The sequence below is a fragment of the Drosophila ananassae genome, chromosome 2L, assembly GCF_017639315.1.
Source record: "Drosophila ananassae strain 14024-0371.13 chromosome 2L, ASM1763931v2, whole genome shotgun sequence".
In the NCBI taxonomy this organism is placed as follows: domain Eukaryota; kingdom Metazoa; phylum Arthropoda; class Insecta; order Diptera; family Drosophilidae; genus Drosophila; species Drosophila ananassae.
In genome coordinates, this window is record NC_057927.1 from 26,547,263 (window position 1) to 26,568,977 (window position 21,715).

At 48.3% G+C, this 21,715-nt stretch overlaps 4 protein-coding genes across 7 annotated transcripts; 2 read left to right on the forward strand and 2 right to left on the reverse strand.

The window, feature by feature from the left end:
* Positions 1–157: 157 nt before the first annotated feature.
* Positions 158–10,505, reverse strand: LOC6505906 (probable Rho GTPase-activating protein CG5521). 2 transcript variants are annotated; one of them, XM_014905349.3, is made up of 8 exons: positions 9,836–10,505; positions 8,261–8,371; positions 7,796–7,813; positions 7,276–7,447; positions 6,248–7,214; positions 2,117–6,186; positions 1,856–2,052; positions 158–1,792 (listed from the first exon to the last, which is right to left on the reverse strand). In XM_014905349.3, the coding sequence occupies exons 1-8, from the start codon at positions 9,939–9,941 to the stop codon at positions 1,536–1,538; spliced, it is 5,898 nt and encodes a 1,965-aa protein (XP_014760835.1). In that variant the 5' UTR covers positions 9,942–10,505; the 3' UTR covers positions 158–1,535. The 2 variants fall into 2 exon arrangements, with proteins under 2 accessions (XP_014760835.1, XP_001964592.1); XM_001964556.4 differs by lacking the exon at positions 7,796–7,813.
* Positions 10,506–10,869: 364 nt separating this feature from the next.
* Positions 10,870–12,346, forward strand: LOC6505616 (putative gustatory receptor 97a). The gene is made up of 2 exons (XM_001964555.3): positions 10,870–12,048; positions 12,113–12,346. The coding sequence occupies exons 1-2, from the start codon at positions 11,005–11,007 to the stop codon at positions 12,344–12,346; spliced, it is 1,278 nt and encodes a 425-aa protein (XP_001964591.2). The 5' UTR covers positions 10,870–11,004.
* Positions 12,347–12,635: 289 nt separating this feature from the next.
* LOC6505617 (coatomer subunit gamma) lies at positions 12,636–16,313 on the forward strand. Of its 2 annotated transcripts, XM_001964554.4 has the most exons (6): positions 12,636–12,805; positions 13,131–13,786; positions 13,847–15,317; positions 15,371–15,556; positions 15,619–15,771; positions 15,836–16,313. In XM_001964554.4, the coding sequence occupies exons 1-6, from the start codon at positions 12,766–12,768 to the stop codon at positions 15,964–15,966; spliced, it is 2,637 nt and encodes an 878-aa protein (XP_001964590.1). In that variant the 5' UTR covers positions 12,636–12,765; the 3' UTR covers positions 15,967–16,313. The 2 variants fall into 2 exon arrangements, with proteins under 2 accessions (XP_001964590.1, XP_014760729.1); XM_014905243.3 differs by lacking the exon at positions 12,636–12,805 and having other exon boundaries at positions 12,832–13,786.
* Positions 16,314–16,688: 375 nt separating this feature from the next.
* On the reverse strand, positions 16,689–21,532 carry LOC6505905 (protein pygopus). Of its 2 annotated transcripts, none has more exons than XM_001964553.4 (5): positions 20,717–21,532; positions 20,549–20,654; positions 20,382–20,487; positions 17,700–20,322; positions 16,689–17,635 (listed from the first exon to the last, which is right to left on the reverse strand). In XM_001964553.4, exons 4-5 carry the CDS (start codon positions 20,045–20,047, stop codon positions 17,515–17,517), a joined length of 2,469 nt encoding a protein of 822 aa, XP_001964589.1. In that variant the 5' UTR covers positions 20,048–20,322; positions 20,382–20,487; positions 20,549–20,654; positions 20,717–21,532; the 3' UTR covers positions 16,689–17,514. The 2 variants fall into 2 exon arrangements, with proteins under 2 accessions (XP_001964589.1, XP_032305489.1); XM_032449598.2 differs by having other exon boundaries at positions 20,549–20,657.
* Between the last annotated feature and the right edge of the window lie 183 nt (positions 21,533–21,715).

Genomic DNA, 21,715 nt, shown 5'->3' on the forward strand with positions numbered 1-21,715 from the left:
GAACTGGCCCGTATGTCTGAGCCACCTGGGGACACCGGACCTCCGTGTAATAAGTGTCAGTAGAGCGATTGCGTGTCCAGTTAATTACTACAAAGTATTAACAACATCTGGCCCACTGAATGAAAATAAATACCACCCAACCCAGCTGGGGCTCAACTCTTTGAAATTCATGTTATTTATTATACGAAAAATACTCGATTGTTTCTCAAATAAATTAGTAAATTAAAATACACATTAGGTCGTAGTTGTAAATTTAGGTTGTATATAATGCTTTTACTTGGTGTTAGTTACAAATTTCACGCAGCTTTAGTTTGCTCTTCGATTTATTGGGTTTTGTTTTGTTTTTTTTTTACAAAAGTGTTTACTCGCTTAAGATTAATTGTGTTAATTAGTCTACAGATTTCATAAAACATTTGTGCAACAAAAAGGCATTGCTTTTAACTTTAAGGTTGCCCGTTTTACATAAATACGAAATTAACATACGTTGGTGTAAATATATATAAATATAAATCTATCAATTTGATCAATTCGTTGAAACAATTCGCAGTGAAATACAAATGAAGAATATCCCTAGACTTCTTGATAAATCATTTTTAACAATTTAATTTTTTACACACAAATTAAAGGCGATTCTTTGAACAATGTTAGTTACAGATTTCTGTTTTCTGTTTATCCCCTCCAATTATACATAATTATAAGATTGATCTGCTCACTCACGCTTCTGGTGACGATTGCCATCGCCATTTGACCGGGGATTGGATAGAGGACCTTAATAGTAGAGTACCTATACATAGAGCTCGATTACATAATACTAGTAGTTGACATTTTGCTTTAAATGGGCAGAGCAAGTCGTGGGATCTAGGTTCGAATTTTGATTTTCCTCGCATTGTGCGTAACACTTAAACGAATTTTGAATTCTTTGAATCTTCATCTCGTTGACAAGCGTAAAAGATGATAAAATATAGGAGTAATAATAATATTAATCAATAACAGCTGCCCCGAATTAACGCGTAGCACACTGATCAAAGTAGAGTAAATGCGAATCGATTTGCACTCGAATGCTTAAAGCTCTCTAACTAAATACTCGTAAATTACATCGACATAATCAATAACATAATTGAGTGCATAAATTAAATAATTTCAAATTAGTGAGTGGACGCAACAGGGAAACGCTTTATGCCAAAGCGTACTCATTAATAAATACGTAAAAATTATGATTGTAACTAAGTAAAAATTCGCAAAAGCAAGACGACGAATCTACAACACAGTATTATCATGGAATTGGAAGAAAGGCATTAACTTTTGATTAGGCGTAGCGTAAAATAAATAGTTAATACAATGACAGTTAGACTAAGCTGGAAACCAAATTAATTACAACTAAGATGGGAGGAAACGTGTTTCGCAATACTTTTCGTTTGCATTAGAACTCTCTGCGTCGCATCGGGCCTCCTGGCTTGGCCTTTATCAACGGCCCGATGCCTGGGTGTGGGGAATGGGTGCAGTTAGTACCGGGAATAGAAGGTTTGGGAAAAGTATTATTTAAAGCGTCGCTGCGGCAAAGTCGGACTCTCAGGCGGTGTGTCCCCGCTGGCACTACCGCCGCCCCCAACGACGATTTGTTGCAGGGAGTGTTTCTTGGTCACATTCTTGAAAGGGGCACCCAGTTTGCGAGGACCGCGAGGGGAAGCGGACGCCATTCCTGTGGCTGCCTCCATAGCTGCCGTAGATCCGGCAGATGCGGATGGTGCCAAGCCCATTATAGGCGCTGAATCAATAGATGCTTGTACCCATCCTTAAAATAATTAAAATCATGTCACTTTATTGATCTCTTATATAGGAAATATATGTAATATACCTTTCACGGAGGCCCGGTTGTGGTCCAGAAGGGCCGAGGCCAACGGTGCTGCCGAGCTGCTGGCATTGGACTCCCTTAAAGTGCCCAGCGTAGACAGTGGCATGGGATTGTAAATACGACTGGCAAAGTCCTCGAATGTGGTGCTCTCCTTGTATCTGGAAGATACACTATCCAGTGATCGGTTCCGCTCCTCGTAGCTACAAATAATATGAACAGGATCAGTTATTTTTCAATTTGAATAAGCCATGTTGGAATACTCACAATTGCTGGTAAAGCGGCAGGGCGGCACGCTTCGTTCGACTGGCATTGATGGCAGTGGCCCGGATCAAGGTGGCCAAACAGGCTCCGCTCACCACACTCTCGTTGGCCAGCGGCCCGAACCACGGCACTTCCGGCTTCCTGTTGACTGTCACGCGGAAGAGGCCGTTCCTCAGAGGATAGACCACAATGAGGACATCGCAGAACTCGGTGGGCAAGATGTCACGCCGGTAGTCCCGGTGATGCTCGCTCCACACAATGTGCACTTCGTCGTTGCCCAGATGTCGCGTTTTCAGCAGCATGGCTTCTGAAGAGTCCGAGGGCATTCGAGTGGCCACATGGTAGACGACCTCCAGGAAGGGTGTTGCATAATAGGGTGCCGTAGCACCGCATCCTTGCCGCGGTAATCCTCCCAGAAAACCATTGTGTGTCTCCAGATCGATCTCCCAGCCCAAGGCGGAAACAAACATTTCGTAGGTGCTGCTGCCACTGGTATTCCTCAGGATGCTTCCCTTGTCCTCTTGACCGGCGGCCACATAAATCACAGCCATTTTGTGCGTCTCCCGGCACTTCTGGAGGTCTACATTGCGCAGCTCCCGCATGAGCTTCTCGCTCCTCTGAAGCAGATGCGTCCGGGAACGGCGCTCCCAGCCAGCTAGTCCCAGGTGGGAGAAAAGCAGTCGACAGTACTGGAACGGCATCTCCGTGCGTGTGGGGAGGGAATCAAAGGATGCCGTTGTACTGTGGATTGATCTCTGATCCTGCTGCTGCAGCGAGGAGCTGGAACTGGCGTGCCGCAGTGCTGGCGAAGGTGCCTGCGCCGAGTGTGTCACGTATTCCTGCTCTAGGAGGCGTTGATTCAAAATAACCGAGATGGCCTGCGCCTCCAGATTTCCGCTTATCGGGTTGCTGCTGGGGGCATTCAGCTGGCTCACTGTGGGAGCCACACATTCAGGACTGGTGTGTCCTATGTAGGCCAACATATCGTCCAGTTGGTCCAAGTCCGGAGCCATATCCTTGGCCACTGGCAGCACTCCGGGCGGACGATGTCGCAGTGTATGTCGTGGAGTCTGCAGCTCATGAGTCACCATGGACGAAACCATGGAGTCCAGTGGCTGGGGATGATGAATCTTTGGCATCGTTCTTGGAGGAGCTTCCTCCGATTTTCGCGGCTCTGAATACAGAATGGAGGCGTCCCAGCAGGCCTTGCCGTTCAGATCTCGCATCAACACTCGCACCTGTTTCTCGGCAGTGACCAAGCCAGCGGTAATTCCTCCCCCGGGCAGCTTCAGAGTAGGCAGCTCGATAAAACTGGCCACCAGACCCGAGTTCAGCATGAACAGCTGCATATTTTGGGCACTGACCACCGAAGGTAGCTCTACAGAGTCCCGCCTAGCTTCGACCTGGCCACCGAAGCCGGAACTGCCAATGTCGTCTTGCTCCTCCACCATAGAACTGAGGCGGGATGCCCCGATGCCCATTGGAAAGTGGCCGATGTGCGTGACGAGGTGCATGGACACCGCTTTGGCGCACAGTTTGATGGCCGTTATGCAGACCTGGATAGTTTCCGACGTCTGGTAGGAGGCTTCCGGTAAACGTCCATCCCCTTGGAGGTCGTCGTGAGCAATGTGCATGTCGAAGTCATCGTCGGCGGTTAGCTTCACTCGCTCGTGCCGGGGAGCTCCCGAAGCCACTTGAAGCAGAACCCTCAACACCTGGAGCACCAACGTGTCCCCCTTTTCATTGAAAGGGGCCAACATTAGGGAGGCGGGTATCGCCATGCAGAACTCGCCGAGGCACAGCATCAGGGAGGTGAGCACCACTTTGTCGGAGTCCTTCGGCTTGGATACGTTCTGGATTTCCAAAGCCTTGCACAAAGCCGTTATTATAAGCTGGGGAACCCTCTCGATAGCCGCCAGTTGCCGACCGCGTTCGGCGCAGAGCTTTAGGGAATCTACTGCCACCATTGCAATTGTGTGATGCTTCAGCTGCAGGGCCTGGAGTAGAACTTGGAGCACCTCTTTTATCCGAGGATTGAACACCTGCGTCTCCTTCGGGTGAACATCCTTGTGGTGGGGCACTGCTTGCTGAAACAGATTGCTCCGACTGGAGGCCGCCGATCCAGAGGAAGGCTGCGAGAGTTTGAGGAGCAGCCACTGACCCAGCTGGGAAAGAGCTATACAACGAGCCTTGGCTGAGGGTTCCCTCCTGGCGCATCTCAGCACAATGTTCAAGATGTGGTCCTGCAGGTCAGGGCACTCCATCAGCTCGAACTTCTGCGGCGAGGGCTGCAGCACAGGACGTGGCAGCAAAGAGGACGGATAGCACAGCAGGGACCCCAGGAGCGCGGCCACCTCTGCCCTGGGAGTGTTCCGCGAAACCTCCAGGGAAGTTAACAATATTGCACTCGCATGCACCAAGTCTAGCAGCAATAAAGTGTGTCCCGGCAACAGCAAGCTCAGCAGCCTGGGACCTTCCAAGTGCTTCAGTATAGCGTAAATCAGATCCCGATCCTCGCCAGTCAACAGCTGATGAAGGGCGTGGTAAAAAAGGGGCAGTTGCTGCATCCCAACAGCTCCCTGGATCGCCAGAGAACAAAGTAACTGCAGTGCCCAGAGTTTGCCCTTTTTGAAGGACCTGTCCAACGTGAGGGATCCGTAACACCAGGGTGCCACGATTCCAATCGGTGGCACCAGAACAGGAGGCGGCGGCGTGCTCTGATTGTCCGTGGATATTCCCTGGTTCTGCTTGATCTTGATCAAGTTTTGGGTCATCTCGAGCAAATGCATAAACACCTGGGCGTGCAATTCCGCTTTGGGGATGCGATTCACATCTCCCAGAGCACCCAGCATGCGCTTCCACATAATGGAGGTGGAGTCTGGATGCCAACCCTCCGCCGATCCACCGAGGATGATGCAACGACGCCCGCTTCCAGAGACGCTGCCACTGCCACTGCCGTAGCTCCCCGAATTCGCATCATCCAAGCTGGCATCGATTTGCAGTTGGGCATCCTTGATGGAGCCGCCTTCGATGCCACTGCTGGCAGTTGGCGAAGGACTTCGCGAGCCGGCTCCACTCTCGTTATCCCCCTCGCGATAGCTGTCCGTCTCCTCTTCCCCCTTTCGAGACAACGAATCCAGGGACATGGCTCGCCTTAAGTCCTGGGGATTAGTGCGATTCTCGGTCAGCTGGGGCTGTTGTAGCGGCTTCGGTTTGGGCGTAGCTGCTCGACGTCTTCTTATCCTTGAATTCCTTGCCGCCGAGGCCAAGCTGCCCTCACTGTAGCTCCTGCTTAGCATGGGAGTCAGTGGAACGGGTCGCGATCCCTGACCTCCCTGTGACTGCGAGTGCTGGTGGTGGGGACGGGGGTGATTTGTTAGCGGAACTTGCACTGAGGTCTCTTCTGAGCGACTACTGCTGGACTCCGCCAGTGATTCGCGCTGCCTGTTTTGTGAAATGGCAGCTGCCGCGGCATTACTTCCGTTGGCATTGCTACTCGATCCCGATCCCTGCCAGACGCTCCCAATGCGCCTTCGCTTCTCCGCCCGACTCTCCGCGACTCGATCCAGCGGGAGGTCTAACAAACTGATGCCGTATGTGTAGCGGGAAAACACCCTAGTCAGTGTCTGCATCGTCTTATTCCACTCCACGATGAGCTCCTCGCGATGCGTCAGCGACTGCAGGACATTTAAGAACTTCTCCCACAGCTGGACATTCACGGGAACTTTGGTATGCGCTCGTATCCAGGTTACAATGAGAGTTTGGAATATTGCCGATCCCAAAATGCCGCCTAAGGTGGCACTCTTCGAGCCACCACTGGGCGTCGAATGATGGTTGTTCTGATGCAGCACAACCGATGTAACCTGGAGCAGGACAAGAAGCAGCTGCTCCCAGGTGCGCGAATCCATCTCAGTGTTCATCACCATGGTGCGGTACACGTTCAGTACCTTCTTGCAGATCTCCGTTTGTTCCTCCAGGGGTGTGGAGCGATAGGTTCTTGTCCGGGTGGGGAAGCAAATGTTCAGGTTGGCTGTGTTAACCAGAAACACATTGGCGGCGTTGGTTACAAAAACCTAAAGGAATAAAAATTGTACATTATTTGAACCAATGGCATTTTAGGTGGTTATGGCTCACCTGCAGGACATTCTGTCTTCCCGCTCGGATGGCCAGCTGATCCTTCGATCCCGCCATTGCGCCCACATAGGAGGGCGTGCGCAAGCGCTGGCTCCGGGGAGTGCCACCAGCCGTGGATTGGGGCGGTGGATCGTCGTTTGGCTCCAGCAAAAATGGCGGGGGAGTCTCTCCCGTCATCCAATCCCGGTAAACTGCAATGGCCGTTCGAATAGCTTCGATCTGCGGCTTGGAGGTGAAGTTCAGCAGAAACGCCTGACGATACACCTCGTGGACAAAGTTGATGTTTTCGCGACTGACGTAGAACACATCCCGCACAATCAAGCCCTGCTGATAGCCCAGCAGGCGCACGTGGTCCACGTCCTCGATGTGCAGAGTGCAGTCCAAGCGATTACTCAGGAGGCGCTCGTGGGTGAACCGCGAAACCCAGTTTATCAAGACAACCACACAGGAGGCCATGACCTCCTCCTTCTTGTTGATTGAGCGCATCACCGGCAGATCCAAGCGGGGACTGTAGATGGAGCAGCTGACATCGAATCCAGGCGAGAATACTGGCAGGAAGACGTCCATGAAACGTTGCAGCAAAAAGGCAAACGCCTTGTGATCCTTCTGGGCGCGATTGTCCCGCCATCTGAGACACGCTGCCGTATGGACCATGCTGTTCAGCAGCACTTCCAGACCATCTCGGGGATCTGGTGGAGCCGACTTTTCACTGGACGACGGCGGCAAGAGAGCTACCAGCTCCGAGCTCTGCACCGGATGGGAAAAGGCGTTGTCGTGGAACACGGACGCCATTCCACCATCCGCCTTCATGTTCGGATGGGTGAGAAAGTCCGAGGCACTGAATTCGGTGTCTGGCCCGGCGACTCCCTTCTGGGGAACAATGAGACCAGGAATTAGATCCGCGTACATCGCATGCACATAGTTTGGGGCATTCTCTCCCAGCGTCTGGTACCACAGAAGAAAGTATCTGAAAGACACATAAAATGTATTATTTCTATTGTTTCTTTACATTCCTTTGAGTTACTCACCTGACACCCTCGCGTCTCAGTTTCGGGGAGTTCCCCAAATGCAACAGCTTGGCCATAATGCGACTGAGGGAGTGGCACTGCCACCGGCGAGCCAGTAGCTCCGGCAGCAGGCACAGGATCTTCTCCAGCAGCCATAGCGAACCGTCCAGCTCCTCGCGATGTGCCTTGTGAACTGGATGGAAGAGGTGGGAGAGAAGCATGATTATTGAAAGCCCAACCATGTTAGAGGCAATCAAGCTATTGTTTGCACTATGGATGCATTCCAATGGCTGGACAAGCACAATAGAGAGAAATAAGGAGTCGTATGTAAGCAGAATGGTGCCGTTCAAAGAGTTCTAGTGGTTTACATAGAGAAGAGAATGGGAGGAGGGCGTGGGTGGGGGATGGACATAAGACATAAGACATAAGATAATGGCAACTAATTCCGAAAGCAAGTCGCAGAGGCGGAGGCAAAGGGAGAGGCAGAGGAGGCGGATGCAATGGTCAATTCAAAATGTCAATAAGAAACCACATAACTTACCAATGTGAAACGGAAGTTCTGCCAGGAGGGAGGTTTAAAAAATAGAGAGAAAAATTTTGGTAAAAGAATAGAAGAGGAGTTCAATTTAGAATATCGTGTGTGTCTTGGTTCCGATTTGGTATCTACTCCAGCGGAGCAAGGCATAAAGATAAACGAAACTTAAACAAGGCATGTGGCTTAAATGTCGTCGCCGTTTGCTTTTCTTAATTGGTACAAAAAATAAATCGTCCCAAGAGATACGAGCAAATTAGCCAAAAATTAAATGGGTCTAAAAAGTAGTCGACCTTTAAGTGCTCTTCTTTTAAATAATAATCTTTTAATTAAAACTCAAAAATATAAGCTAATTGTGACTATTTTACAGAAACAAAATGCCTCTTGAACAACAAATAGAATTTGAAATAAAAAACACCTATTGAAGCTATAAGGATCGTTGTTTTGGAGCCAATTCTGGACTTGATCAGTTACCTTTCTGTTTCAGATTGGCCTCCGCTTGAATGAAGGTGTCGTAGAGGATGAAATACACATGGCTGTAGTTGGTCTCGAACAGCGACTTGGACTCTTCCAGTTCCACATTATCTGCAAGAGACAAAAAATAATAGATTACAATTTAAGCAATAGTAGAAAAAGCAGATAAGAGGGGCCAACAACCAAGATAATGACGAAACGCAGTGTGGCGACATCAAATCGAGCACCTGGCTCCCCCACTGATAACAGTGCGAATCCTATCCCAACCCATCTTTATAGACGGTCCCCGCCAATGCCCAACAAGTGTGGGGGCCAGACCTATTAACTTTTGGTTAAAAAGAAAAAAAAACACGTTATGATGGGTGCTCAGCGTTTGTGATGATTCAGGCGGGGGACAGGGGGGCTGACTGCTCTTGCCGGCTTGCTGTCATCAGCAGAGGCAGAAAAAAGCAAAAGAAAGCTAAACAAAGTGATGAAGCAAGCCAAGAAACCTTTAAAACCGGTTTATCAGAAGGCCAAACGCAAAGAAGATGATGACTGTAGTGAGTACACCGTGAAAAATCATGTAGTATATTTACATTTTAAGGGATATAAAAAAAAATATTTTTAAGCTACTGATACTATTCTTCAACCTACCTACTAAGCTTAGTGAATAAAATAAAAAATAATTGATTTAAAAACATGATGTACAGTGTGGTATTATTAAGAAACTAGGTAAAAAAAGAAACAGTAACCATAACAAAAACAACAATTGGGAACGCAGCCATTGGGAAGAATGTCTAATGCGTGTAATTTGCCGAGGGACAATGGGAAGAAGCTCCCAACAATGGCCTAGCCACCACACTGCACCGGAGGGTGTTAGCCAGTCAGGTGTATTTGTGTTTCTGTATCGAGGGGCACCTGTTGGAAATCGTTCAGCGAGGTGACACAGAAGAAAGCCATTGGAGTCAGTTGTTGGCAGGGGGGGCATTGCTCATATCGGCACTCGAAGCAGTAATTGCTGTACACACTGCTGGTTAATACAGTCGGAAATAATCTTAGTTTGCTCTACATTCCATGGGAGTAAGTAGTTTATTTTAGTTTTTTGTATTTTAATTTTAATTTATACATTTCTTATTAACTATATTCCACTCTTAAATAATTAAACTTAATTTATAGACCATCTAGAGACTTTTTATCGTTCGACTCGCTTGTTCGTTTATCTCTTAACGTTTTTCACACATTTTCGCCTGCCACATAGCGGGAGCAAGTGTAGGTTGCTTTTTTATCTTTTTCCGTTTATTTTTTGCATAAATTAAGCGAAGGGGGTGGCGGCCGGGGCACTGGTTCTTTCGCGCCCAACAGGAAATGACCAAAGCCATAGCCCCACTTTTGTTCCGCCGACTGTGGGCTAGCCACCGTGGAGCGAACACGGTTGGACCTACGCCCACCTGCCCAAAAGAGAAATAGACTATAGAAACGAAAAAAAACAAATGCCAGCAATACAAACTGAGCAACCAGTTCCATTGTTATTGCAATAATAAATTATGAAACCGCCAACGCGAGGCCTTGGCGAGCTCTTGAATTAAAATTTACCCAATATCATGCGGAGGTGGCGCAGTCTGGAGGCCGAGTCCTTCTTGCAGTCCTGCAGCTTCGCCGTCGACTTCTTCACGTCCGCGTGCGACTTTTTGGTAAACATTATTTTGCACCTTGCGTCCTCTATTGCTCTCTACACACACACTCACTGAAACACACACGCACATACATTCAGTTGCAGCCAGCAGCGGCATGTGTGTACACTTTCTATTTGCTGATTTTTCAGATTTTTCTGCCTTTTCTGCTGCTATTTATTTATACGCTCACGCCAACCCAAACACTTTGTCCAGCGGAGCGCCCCCGGAGAAATTGCTGAATTACTGACGTTGCCAGTGGCGTGGGGGCACGGGAGGCACTGGGGGAACTGGGGGCTCTGGGAGCTCTTGGGAGGTGGGCGCAGTTTGGCGATCTCTTGCTGCTATTTTCCACTGCTCTACGGCCTTATTTCATCTTTAAATATTCACGGGCACACCCGGCGACGCGTGATTGCACTTTAGGTCTATGGGCGACGGGTCCAGAGCACATTATCTCGGGTTTTGGCGTTAATGTTTTCTTTTTTCATCTGCGTCGCGTCCAGTTGGATTCGTGGTAAGAGTTGCCAGACCCCTGAGCTGTGCTCCAGTGCTGGGAATCGCTGTATTCCATCTTTCCTCGGTGCTGAAAAACGTTATTTTAAATTTCAAGTAACGAATATTTAAATTGAAAAGAAAAGCACATATCATATTTTTACCAGCATATAATAACCACAAAACCAAATCAAATAATAATATGTCCTTAATTTATCATATCTACAGATTATTTTCGTAAATCCTTATTTCTACATATTAAATATTAAAAACTGTTGCAGCCGATTCCATTTATAGGAGTTAACAGTTTTTAAGTTAAAATTTAAAATGTTGTTCATCTTCTTAGATAAACAATTGAAAAATAAAATATTCTTCAGTGCGCTTCTTAAACAAAAATGTTATAGACCATCTTAAAAATCAAAACACTTTACACCGGAAACGGAAACACTATATGTATGATTTATGTCCTAAATGGAGTAATTAAGGAAAAAACACTCCTGCCTTTCTCGACTGGTCTAAATTATTCCAAATTTAATCAGTGATAAGGAGGTAATTAAGCGTAGGTTATATGGAAACCACTGCCAACCACAACTCAGTGCGATGAGGTCAGTTATAAGGAAAATACGTCGGTTGCTCTTCGCCTGGCAGCGGCTAGTCCCCGCCAGATTCCGGTGGTACAAAGTTCACAGCCAGTTGGTGCTAATATGTCTAACTGGGATCATATTTTTAAATACGCTGTTTGGAGTATACCTAGGTCGTTTTGATTTTCGACGAAGGAAGTTCGTGTTCTCGAAACTAGTTACAGCCTACTCTTTTGTAATGGCCACGATCTTCGTGGCGTATTATATTTGGCACGTATACGAGGAGATGTCAACCGGACAGCTCAGCAGGAGTCATACCATAGAGATATATTGCTATATGAACGTATGCGTGTGTCTAATTAACTATGTGACTCAGTGGGAGAAAACTAGCCAGATTATTGGTTTTCAAAACAGCGTTCCTCTATTTGAAATCCTCAACTCCATGGACGTTTCGTTGAAGGTGGTCACCAAGTCATTCACATACAGCATAATTAAGACTATTGCCTGTCCACTGATAGAGTACGTAGCTCTAAGCCTCTATCAGAGAAGGGCCCACCCGGAACTCAATTGGACAAGCTTTGCAACTGCAAGGACGATGCTACCCGTGCTGGTGGCTAATCAGATAAACAATTGCTTCTTCGGTGGCCTGGTAATTGCGGATCTGGTTGTACATGCCATTAACCGAAAGCTAGAAGACCTTGTCAAGGAAGCAAATATGCTGCAGACACCCGTGCAAATGGGTTTGCATAAACCATATTACAGGATGCGACGCTTTTGTGAACTGGCGGACGGATTGGATGAGATGGTCGAAAAATACTACTATTGCGCCATTCTTTCCAAAGGATATCTACGCTTTACGGACTGGTCAATGGTTCTTTCCATGCTGATGAACCTGATTGGAATCACACTGGGCTTTTACAATCAGTATATGGCTATTGCCGACCATTACATTAATGAGGAGCCCTTTGATTTTTATCTGTCCATAGTCCTTCTGGTCTTTTTGTCAGTCCCCTTCATGGAACTAGTAATGGTGGCGCGTATCAGCAATCAAACGTTACGAGAGGTAATTATAAAAAATTAATTTTTTTGGTCCTTAAACTATCATTTATTGAATGTTTTTTTTTCAGACTCGAAAAACCGGCGACCTCTTACAACAAATTGACCTCCAAAACGCAGATGTGCGTTTCAAGCAAGTTGTCCATTCATTTTGGCTACATGTTTCCACGATTAATTACAAACTAGTGCCACTGGGTCTCCTGGAACTTAACACCAATTTGGTAAATTCGGTTTTTTCATCTGTCACTGGATTTCTTTTAATTCTGATTCAAAGTGATTTGACGTTAAGATTTTCATTGAAATAAAACGGCTTAAAAAAATTACTTTTTATATACTAATATAAAAATAAATGTGTGTTTATTTAAAAATCTTTGTTAAAAAATTAATACTGATTTTTTAATAAATACCTAATACCTAATGATTGATTTTTTTAAAAAACTATTTTTTTTTTTATTGCTTTAGTTTATTAGAAAACTACATTAAAAGATTATGATACGTGTAAAATATATTTATTTCAAAAACTTCAATGAGATTATAATTAAAAAATATTCGAAAAACAAAATTTTGATACCGGCGAATACTAAGAAACAGGGATGCCACCTTGTTTTAAGCTATGAATCCGGTGGCAACGCTCTGAGAACAGGGTAAACTAAGTGACGTGTAAGCGCAGCCGAAAAGGCATTTAATTTGTTTTATCAACGCTTTTAACGAAACTTTGCCGATAATGGGTTCGTTCCGCCGCGAAAAAGACGAGGAGGAGGACGGTAAGTAGCTATTCAGCACCTGCATCCGGTCGCGCTTAGAGCTTGGAGCCGGATAGCAGGGAAAACTCCAGTTGCTGGAAGGTGCTCCGCTGGCAACGACAGTTTCCTTCTCGCACACACTCACAGACACTCACACACTAACACCCCACTCACACACACTCACTCACACCCCAATCACACACCTACTAACCCCAACACACAGAGAAAAGAAAACGAAAAAACCACAAATACCGAGTTGCCTTAAAATTTTCGAATGTTCTCACGGAGAAAATGAATTATTTTTCGCTCAAAAAACAACAACGATCATCCCACTCCAACTCGACAGGGCCGAGCAATGCGTACCAGAACTTGGAGAAGACGTCGGTGCTGCAGGAGACGCGGACGTTCAATGAAACGCCGGTGAATGCCCGCAAGTGCATCCACATCCTCACCAAGATCCTTTACCTAATCAACCAGGGCGAGCAGCTGGTGGCCCGCGAGGCTACTGATTGTTTCTTCGCCATGACGAAGCTGTTCCAGTCCAAGGATGTGGTGCTGCGCCGCATGGTCTACCTCGGGATCAAGGAGCTGAGCTCCATTGCCGAGGACGTGATCATCGTCACCAGTTCGCTGACAAAGGACATGACTGGCAAGGAGGATCTCTACAGGGCGGCCGCCATCCGTGCCCTCTGCAGCATTACAGACAACACCATGCTACAGGCTGTGGAGCGCTACATGAAGCAGTGCATCGTGGACAAGAACGCTGCCGTTTCCTGTGCAGCCCTGGTCAGCTCGTTGCGATTGGCCAGTACTTCCGGCGACGTTGTCAAGCGATGGGCCAACGAGGCCCAGGAAGCCCTCAACAGCGACAACATCATGGTGCAGTACCACGCCCTGGGACTGCTCTACCACATCCGCAAGTCCGACCGGCTGGCTGTCTCGAAGTTGGTCAACAAGCTGACACGCGGCTCCCTGAAGAGCCCCTACGCCGTGTGCATGCTGGTGAGTCATTATTCCAGTATGTTTACACTTTGAGTTTGTAATAGCACGATTTTCTTTTAGATTCGCATTGCTTGTAAGCTGATCGAAGAGGAGGACATTCCCGCCGAGGAGCTGTCGGACTCGCCGCTCTTCACGTTCATAGAATCGTGCCTGCGCCACAAGAGCGAAATGGTGATCTACGAGGCAGCCCATGCCATTGTTAACCTGAAGAACACAAATCCGAGGATGTTGTCGCCGGCGTTTTCCATTCTGCAGCTCTTCTGCAGCTCGCCAAAGGCCACGCTTCGTTTTGCCGCCGTTCGAACGCTTAACAAGGTGGCCATGGCGCATCCGGCCGCGGTTACCACATGCAACCTGGACCTGGAGGGCTTGATCACAGACTCCAATCGGTCTGTGGCGACGCTGGCTATTACAACCTTGCTGAAAACCGGCGCCGAATCTTCGGTGGAGCGTCTGATGAAACAAATATCCACATTCGTGGCGGAGATCTCCGATGAATTCAAGGTGGTTGTGGTCCAAGCCATTTGTGCGCTATGCACCAAGTATCCGCGCAAACACTCTGTGCTCATGAACTTCCTTAGCGGCATGCTGCGCGAGGAGGGCGGATTGGAGTACAAGACATCCATTGTGGACACGATCATCACCATTATCGAGGAAAATGCGGATGCCAAGGAGTCCGGCCTGTCGCATTTGTGCGAGTTTATCGAGGATTGCGAGCACGTTTCTCTGGCGGTGCGCATTCTTCATCTCCTCGGAAAGGAGGGTCCTTTCGCCGCCACGCCTTCGAAATACATCAGATTTATATACAATCGTGTCATCCTGGAGAGCCCGATTGTGCGAGCAGCTGCAGTCACGGCCCTGGCTCAGTTTGGGGCCTCTTGTCCGGCTCTACTGAGCAATATCTTGGTCTTGCTCGGTCGCTGCCAGATGGATCCCGACGACGAAGTCAGAGACAGAGCCACCTACTACCTGAGCATCTTGAACTCAGAGAGGCCAGAGCTGTACAAAAACTACATCATCGAAAGGGAGAACTGCTCATTGGCTCTGCTAGAGAAGTCCCTGTCTGAGCACCTGAATGGCGACTTGGAGACACGTTTCGATATTTCAATAGTGCCCAAGGCGGCGATCGTCAAGGCAGAGGTGCCCAGCGATGTGATGCTGGTTACGAGCAGTGCTCCACGGCCGCCCAAGATCACGCGGGAGGAGGAGAGTGCAGCTCGATTGGCCCAGTTACCGGGTATCCAGGTCTTGGGCCCCATCCATCGCAGCACCGCTCCCATCCAGCTCACGGAAAGCGAAACAGAGTACACGGTGCAGTGCATCAAGCACATCTTTGGCCAGCACGTGGTCTTCCAGTTTGATTGTCTCAACACGCTGTCCGATCAGTTCCTGGAGAACGTGCGGGTGGAGCTCACGTTGCCCGAAGGATTCACAGCCCGGGCGGTCATTCCGTGTCCCAAACTACCATACAACGAACTACAGACGACGTTCGTCATAGTGGAGTTCCCACCCGATGCAGCCAGTTCCATAGGTAGGTTTCCAATCCGCTCAACGAGACAGTTTACTGAAATTGATCTTTTACAGCCACGTTTGGAGCTACTTTGCGGTTTGTGGTCAAAGACTGCGATCCAAACACCGGGGAACCGGACTCCGACGAGGGCTATGACGACGAGTACATGCTGGAGGACCTGGAGATCACGGTAGCCGACCAGATTCAGAAGACGAAGAAAAATAACTTCCAAGTGGCCTGGGATGCGGCTGACAGCGAAGGTGAAGAATGTTTGAAAAGACGTTCCTTGAACCAATTAAAAATAATCATCTTCACTTTTTAGAATGGCTGCAAGCCGAGGACACCTTTGTGCTATCAGCAGTTACCACATTGCAGGATGCTGTCAATACAATAGTGAAAATACTGGGATTGGGCGCAGCAAACCTATCCGAGAAGGTACCTGAGGGCACGCACCTACACACGCTGCTTTGTTCAGGTAAATAGTTAGCCCACAACTATTAAACAAAGTTAATCATTTGTTTGAAATGTAATCATTACAGGTACCTTCAGAGGCGGAGCCGAAGTGCTTGTGCGAGCCAAGCTGGCGCTTTCCGAGGGTGTGACGCTGAACCTGACCGTGCGCAGCACAGATCAGGATGTGGCGGAGCTAATAACGGCGGCCATCGGATAAGACAGCGCGCCATGCAGGAATCTGATATGGTTCCTGCGTGCTGCCAACATAATCTGAGCATCCACTGAAACGAAACAGAGAGAGATCTACACTTAATCAAAATATGATTTGTACCTTTAAGTGATTGTCTCTATAATTTAGCCCCTTGTCCCAGGTCCGGCATGTGCAACATTCATCATTTGTTACTGCCCATTTCCAAAAAAAAAAGAAAAATAATGAGTTTTATGTGGCTCCTGCGACGCATCCTTTGATAAATACTGTATATGTTTATGCCCCGATTAGCCTGTGCATTTAGCTTAAGTATGAAAACAAAAAATCTAAATAAATATATATGCAATGCAACCCAATGGAAATACTTTTAACTCAAAAGTTTAACATAAGATTTCCCCCCTTGAATGGCAAAAATGTAGGCTGAACACATCATTTATTTTATAATATATTTTTATTTAATTATAAATAACTTAAAGTTTCAGTAGCCTAGAGTACTTTTTGTGTGTTCCTATTTATACAATTGTGTTTGAATCGTTTATTTTCGCTGCGTTTTCAACATTCGTCTTAAATTACATTGTATCTCTCTCTCCCGCATGAATTTATAATTTCTTGTGCTTTTGTTCGCAATTGATTCTCCGTTCAAATCCTTGGATTTTAGCTATGTATATTGAATATTTTTATAAAATTTCTCGTGACCGATTGCTCATTCCGTCAAACATCAATTCGCGCCATTTTCTCGTTACTATTTATTTAAAAAGTCAAACTCACGCAAGTATAAAAAAATAAAATAGGGCGGTAATAACAAATAACACATTCACGCAGATCGCAGTTTGCAGTTTGCAGCAATTTCACAATGATAATTTCATTTTGTTACAACTTCTGTACTCATCCTCCAATGTGTTGAATATGTCATTAGATATATTGTATTTATGCAATTACGAGTGGGTTGTCTGTGTGGCTCTGTGTTATTTTTCCTTTCATTACTATTTTTGCCAAGCGCCGAGTATTCGAAGAGACATTTCCACCTTTCAGCGCTCACATTCATCAATTTCATCATCGAATTTCCCTTTATAATACAAACTAGATTGTTTCTTAGCTTTGATTCCGCTTGTCCTGTTTGATAACTCCTCACATACTGGCATACATACATTCTAAAATTATTTTACAATTAACATATTTCGTTTACACTTTTCGTTAAGGTTTGCTTTTGCTTGTCCATCTCTTCTGTTCATTTCGGGGAAGGATGCGGATGAGGATGAGGATGAGGCGCGTGAGCCGAAAGCCCGGAGCTGAAAGTCACAACACTGCTCCGGCACTTTTGTGGATCGCCAACATGGGTATTGGGATGATGGCAGGTGGCAGGACTGATTAGGATGGGGATCGGGGTCTTGACTATTGAGCAGCTTAAGTCTTACAATTAAGATACAATTAATGCTTGGATATTTTATACAGTGAGTGAGTGCTAGCTGGTGCTGGTGGTGGTGGTGGTGGTGGTTGATTGATTGGTTCCTCAGGGACTACCGATTCCTTGCCTTGGATTCCTTGCCGCCCCCAGCTTCAACACTTGAACTTGACCCAGGGAACATTCTTGGAAGACACGCATTTGTCGCAGCACCATTCGGCAAACACCTCCTTGTTGAGCATTTGGAAGGCCGCCTCTGTCAAGCCGACGCAGGTTCTAAATAAAAAACACAAAATTATTTGTTAATTTTCGATGAGAAATAATGAAACCATCAACTAACCTGTGAAAGAAGAAGTTACAACCGGATTCACAGAAAACCGCCTCATCGTTGTCGTTCACTTCCTTGTGGCACATGCCACAGGGATAAATAGGTGGCGCATTCGGATTCTGCGGATTAAAGACCATCGGCTGACCCGGCGGATACATCTTGCCGCCACCCATTGTCATCGGCTTGGGCCCCACGCCCATGGGCCCTCCCATAGGTCCACCCGGACCCATTGGCCCCATGTTTCCCATCGGGCCGCCAGGTCCCATGGGTCCTACTCCGCCCCCACCAAACATATTTGGCCCTGGTCCGGGCCCACCCATGGGATTGTGATGGTGATGCGGATGTCCGACATGGTGGGGTGGCATGTGCGGGTGCGGAGGACCGTTCATGCCTCCGGGACCGGGTCCTGGACCGGGAACTCCTCCCATATGACCGTGACCCATGTGCGGACCTGCATTGCCGTGTGGTCCACCCATCATATGCGGATTTGGTCCGCCACCCATATGCGGTGGCAGTCCTCCCGGACCACCATGCATTCCGGGGCCGGGTCCACCTGGGCCACCCATCATGTGGGGGGGAGGCGGTCCACCAGGATGATGGTGTGGGTGCGGATGTGGGTGATTCATCATTTGGGGATGCGGGGGATGCGGCGGCAGCATCTGGTTCATTCCTATGCCGGGCCCCGGACCAGGACCGGGACCGGGACCTTGACCAGGTGGTCCACCCATATGCTGTTGTTGCTGATGTATAGGAACTGCGTTCGGATTCATCATGGGTCCGTTATTATTGTTACTACTATTATTGGGACCATTCGGACCAATGGAACCCGCCGGCGATTGAAGTGGGCTAGGTCCGGCATTTGGCATTCCTGGACTGGGGCCGGCACTATTCAGCGAATGGTGCGGTGACATGGCAGGCGGTGCTGGCGAGGATGTAGGCACTGACGTGGACATCGACGTGGCCGTCGATGTGGGCGTGAGCGAAGGCGTTGGTCCAGTGGCGGGCGAGGGAACCGAAGATGCGGATGAGGATGCCACGCCGGCAGAGGGTCCGTTAGGTTGCAGTCGTCCGGCTACCGGCGAGAGGTGAGGAATTTGATTGTTGATGTTGCCATTGTTATTGCTTCCGTTGTTATTACCACCCGGGTTGTTACCGCCAAGCATATTATTCCCAGGAGTATTTTGCGCGGGGGATATGCCACCAGGTCCCACGACGCCACCAGGCCCAGGTCCAGGCCCGGGACCAGGTCCGCCGGGCATGTGACTCCCGTGACCCGTGGGACCGTTGCCCAACGGACTATGCAGTGGCGGCGGACCCATCTGTCCATTGTTCATCGGTGGCTGCGGAGGTTGTTGCTGTTGCTGTTGTTGAGCTCCGGGATTGGGTCCGGGTCCGGGTCCGGGTCCAGGCCCCGGACCTGGGCCGGAAGGAGGTCCTAGCGGGCTTCCAATTGGGTTACCCATCGGCGAACCCATGGGTAGCGAGTTCATAGGCGAGTTCTGGCCAGGCACACCTCCCATTGGAGATCCTTGCATTGCGCGTGGATTGGGGCCGTTGGGTCCACCGCCCATGGGCGACAGGCCACCCATGCCCATGTGGTGGGGTGATATGCTGGGTCCACCCATTCCTCCCATTGGGCTCATTCCGCCCATACCGGCCATTCCGCCCATCGGACTACCCATTGGTACAGGGCCTCCCGGACCTCCCGGTCCCGGTCTTCCGTGATTCATATGCGGCGGCAGACCCACACCGGGCCCGGGGCCCATCTGATGCGGATGCATCGGACTCATTCCTCGCATTGGCGGAGGCCCTCCCATGTGCGGATGGGGACCGTGGGGATGACCCATTGGACCACCTGGATGATGGGGATGCATGTGCGGGTGCATGTGCGGCGGCGGCGGTGGTGCTCCACCCATGCCCATCCGATCCTCCCAGTGCGGATGCCCGCCGCCACCTCCAAAATGGCCTCCTGGTCCACCGCCGGGACCACCACCCATCTGGCCCATGGCAGCCATCGCCGCCGCCGCCGAGCTGGACATGGCCGAGACCTGGGGGCTGTCGTCGAAGGGGTTTGAGGCAATGATGGTATCTCCGAAGCCACCCATTGGTGGAGGTGGCAGCAGATCTTGCGGCGTCGGCGGCGCTTGTTGCTGCTGCATTGAGTTGGCAGCAGCTGCTGCAGCCGCCGCCGCAGCCGCTGCTGCTGCCGCATTGTTGGCATTAGAAGTTTTCCGCCGCTTTTTCGGATTACTCGGCGCCGAGATGATATCCGACGGCGGCGGCGGTTTGAAGTCGGGCGGACACAGTCCACCCGCTGGACCCGGCAAACGATATGGCGCCATACCGAGATTATGGGTCATATTCGAGGTATTTTTCTTCCGAATGGTGGCAGCTTTTTCTTTAACTACGGGGCGCAAGAAATTCTTTTATGAGCGGCGTCGCCAATCCCACGTTGGAGATCTCGACGCTGGTGAAGAGGGTGGGTTGCGTCTCCTCGAAGACAGAATCAATTCAGGGTTTTCAGGGAACCTCTGCAGACTTCTATCTGGTATGAAAATTCGGTGGTTTTTCGATGTGTTCCGGTTACCCACTTGGCGCGGCTTGCGTCGGCCAAAGCGTTGAAAGTCTAGGAGAGCTAAAAAATGTCTCTGAATGAGTCGCTGAACCACTTCCAATGAAGCCACACAAACTCACCCAATCATCTCCTGACCAATAAATGTTCGAAATTAGAAGACTCTCGAGTCTTCTGTGAAACACTTTCGATTACGGCGTCACCCGCTACCGTCAAACCCTTGGGAAACTGTGAAAATGCAGAAATATTATTAAACACATATTTTCTTCGGCCAAAACAAGTAATTTACCTTTTCATATCCTGACCATGGTTTCCGCGTCGAAGGAGCTTCTCATCCGTGGACTAGCTGTAAACAATCTTAGTTCAGAAGTTGTTTCGGGACCAAGACAAGATACCTGCTGGCAAAATATGATTTAAATAAAACTACGACCTTCTCAATGCCCAGCATTATACGAACCCGCGGCTATTCCGTTCAATATTGATCCAAAATGTTACTTTTTAGCGAAGCCTCGTTTGCGAAATCTAGTAAACACTTTCCGCACTATGGATGGCAACCCCACCACTTTTCGGGCTGGCAACTCTACGATGGCCACTCAGCGCTGAGCGTCGTGTTGTCTCGTTTTAAAAGCGCCAAGCACCTGCCGCCGCTTGTTTGCAACAAATAAATATTGCCCTCACTTTTTTGTTCTATAACTTCCAAACTCACTATCACCGATTATTGCCAAATCTTGCATTAATTTATTTGCTTCGAAAACTTTCTGGCACACTCGTACTCTTCTTCTTTCCAGCGATTTTATGTCCTTTTCGCACCACCGCGGTAGTAAATCGCTGCGTTTTCCCTTAATTGCAATGCACTGCTCGGTTGTTGCATTTATTTATTTATGTATTTGGCATTCATTCCATTTGATTTGCCAGCGTTTTTCACTGCAGAAATCTGTTTCCCGCTTTTAGTTGGCTGCAAGTCGGTTTTCTTTCTGTTGATGGCCGCTGCTGCTGCTGCTTCTGGTGCTGGTGCTGGTGCAGCATCAACTTTTAATGAGCGGGCCGAGGATAGGGTGACCACGCGCGATTCTCCTCTATGCACACGATCGAATCCCGGCGGGCGGTGCACTAATCCGTTATTTAGCTGCCGCACAATAACCTTTGTTTATTTTGCCAAATTTTTGCGTGTGCGGAGAAGCGAAATATAAATAATTTTCATGGCAAGTCCGCTAGTGTAACCGTGTACGAGGAAGAAGCAAAACGCCGGAATTCCAGCAGGCCGCAGTGTGGCCAGAGGGGCGGCGAAAATTCGAAATTGAATCGAAATTAAATTTCTATACAAACTTTGCAATTTTAGGAATAGATAAAACTTAAATATAACTAACTAACTATTTAATTTTAAATCCCTCCAATTCAGTAAGAATTTTTAAAAAATAGTATAAGATATTTCCGTTACTTTGAATAACAGTTTCTG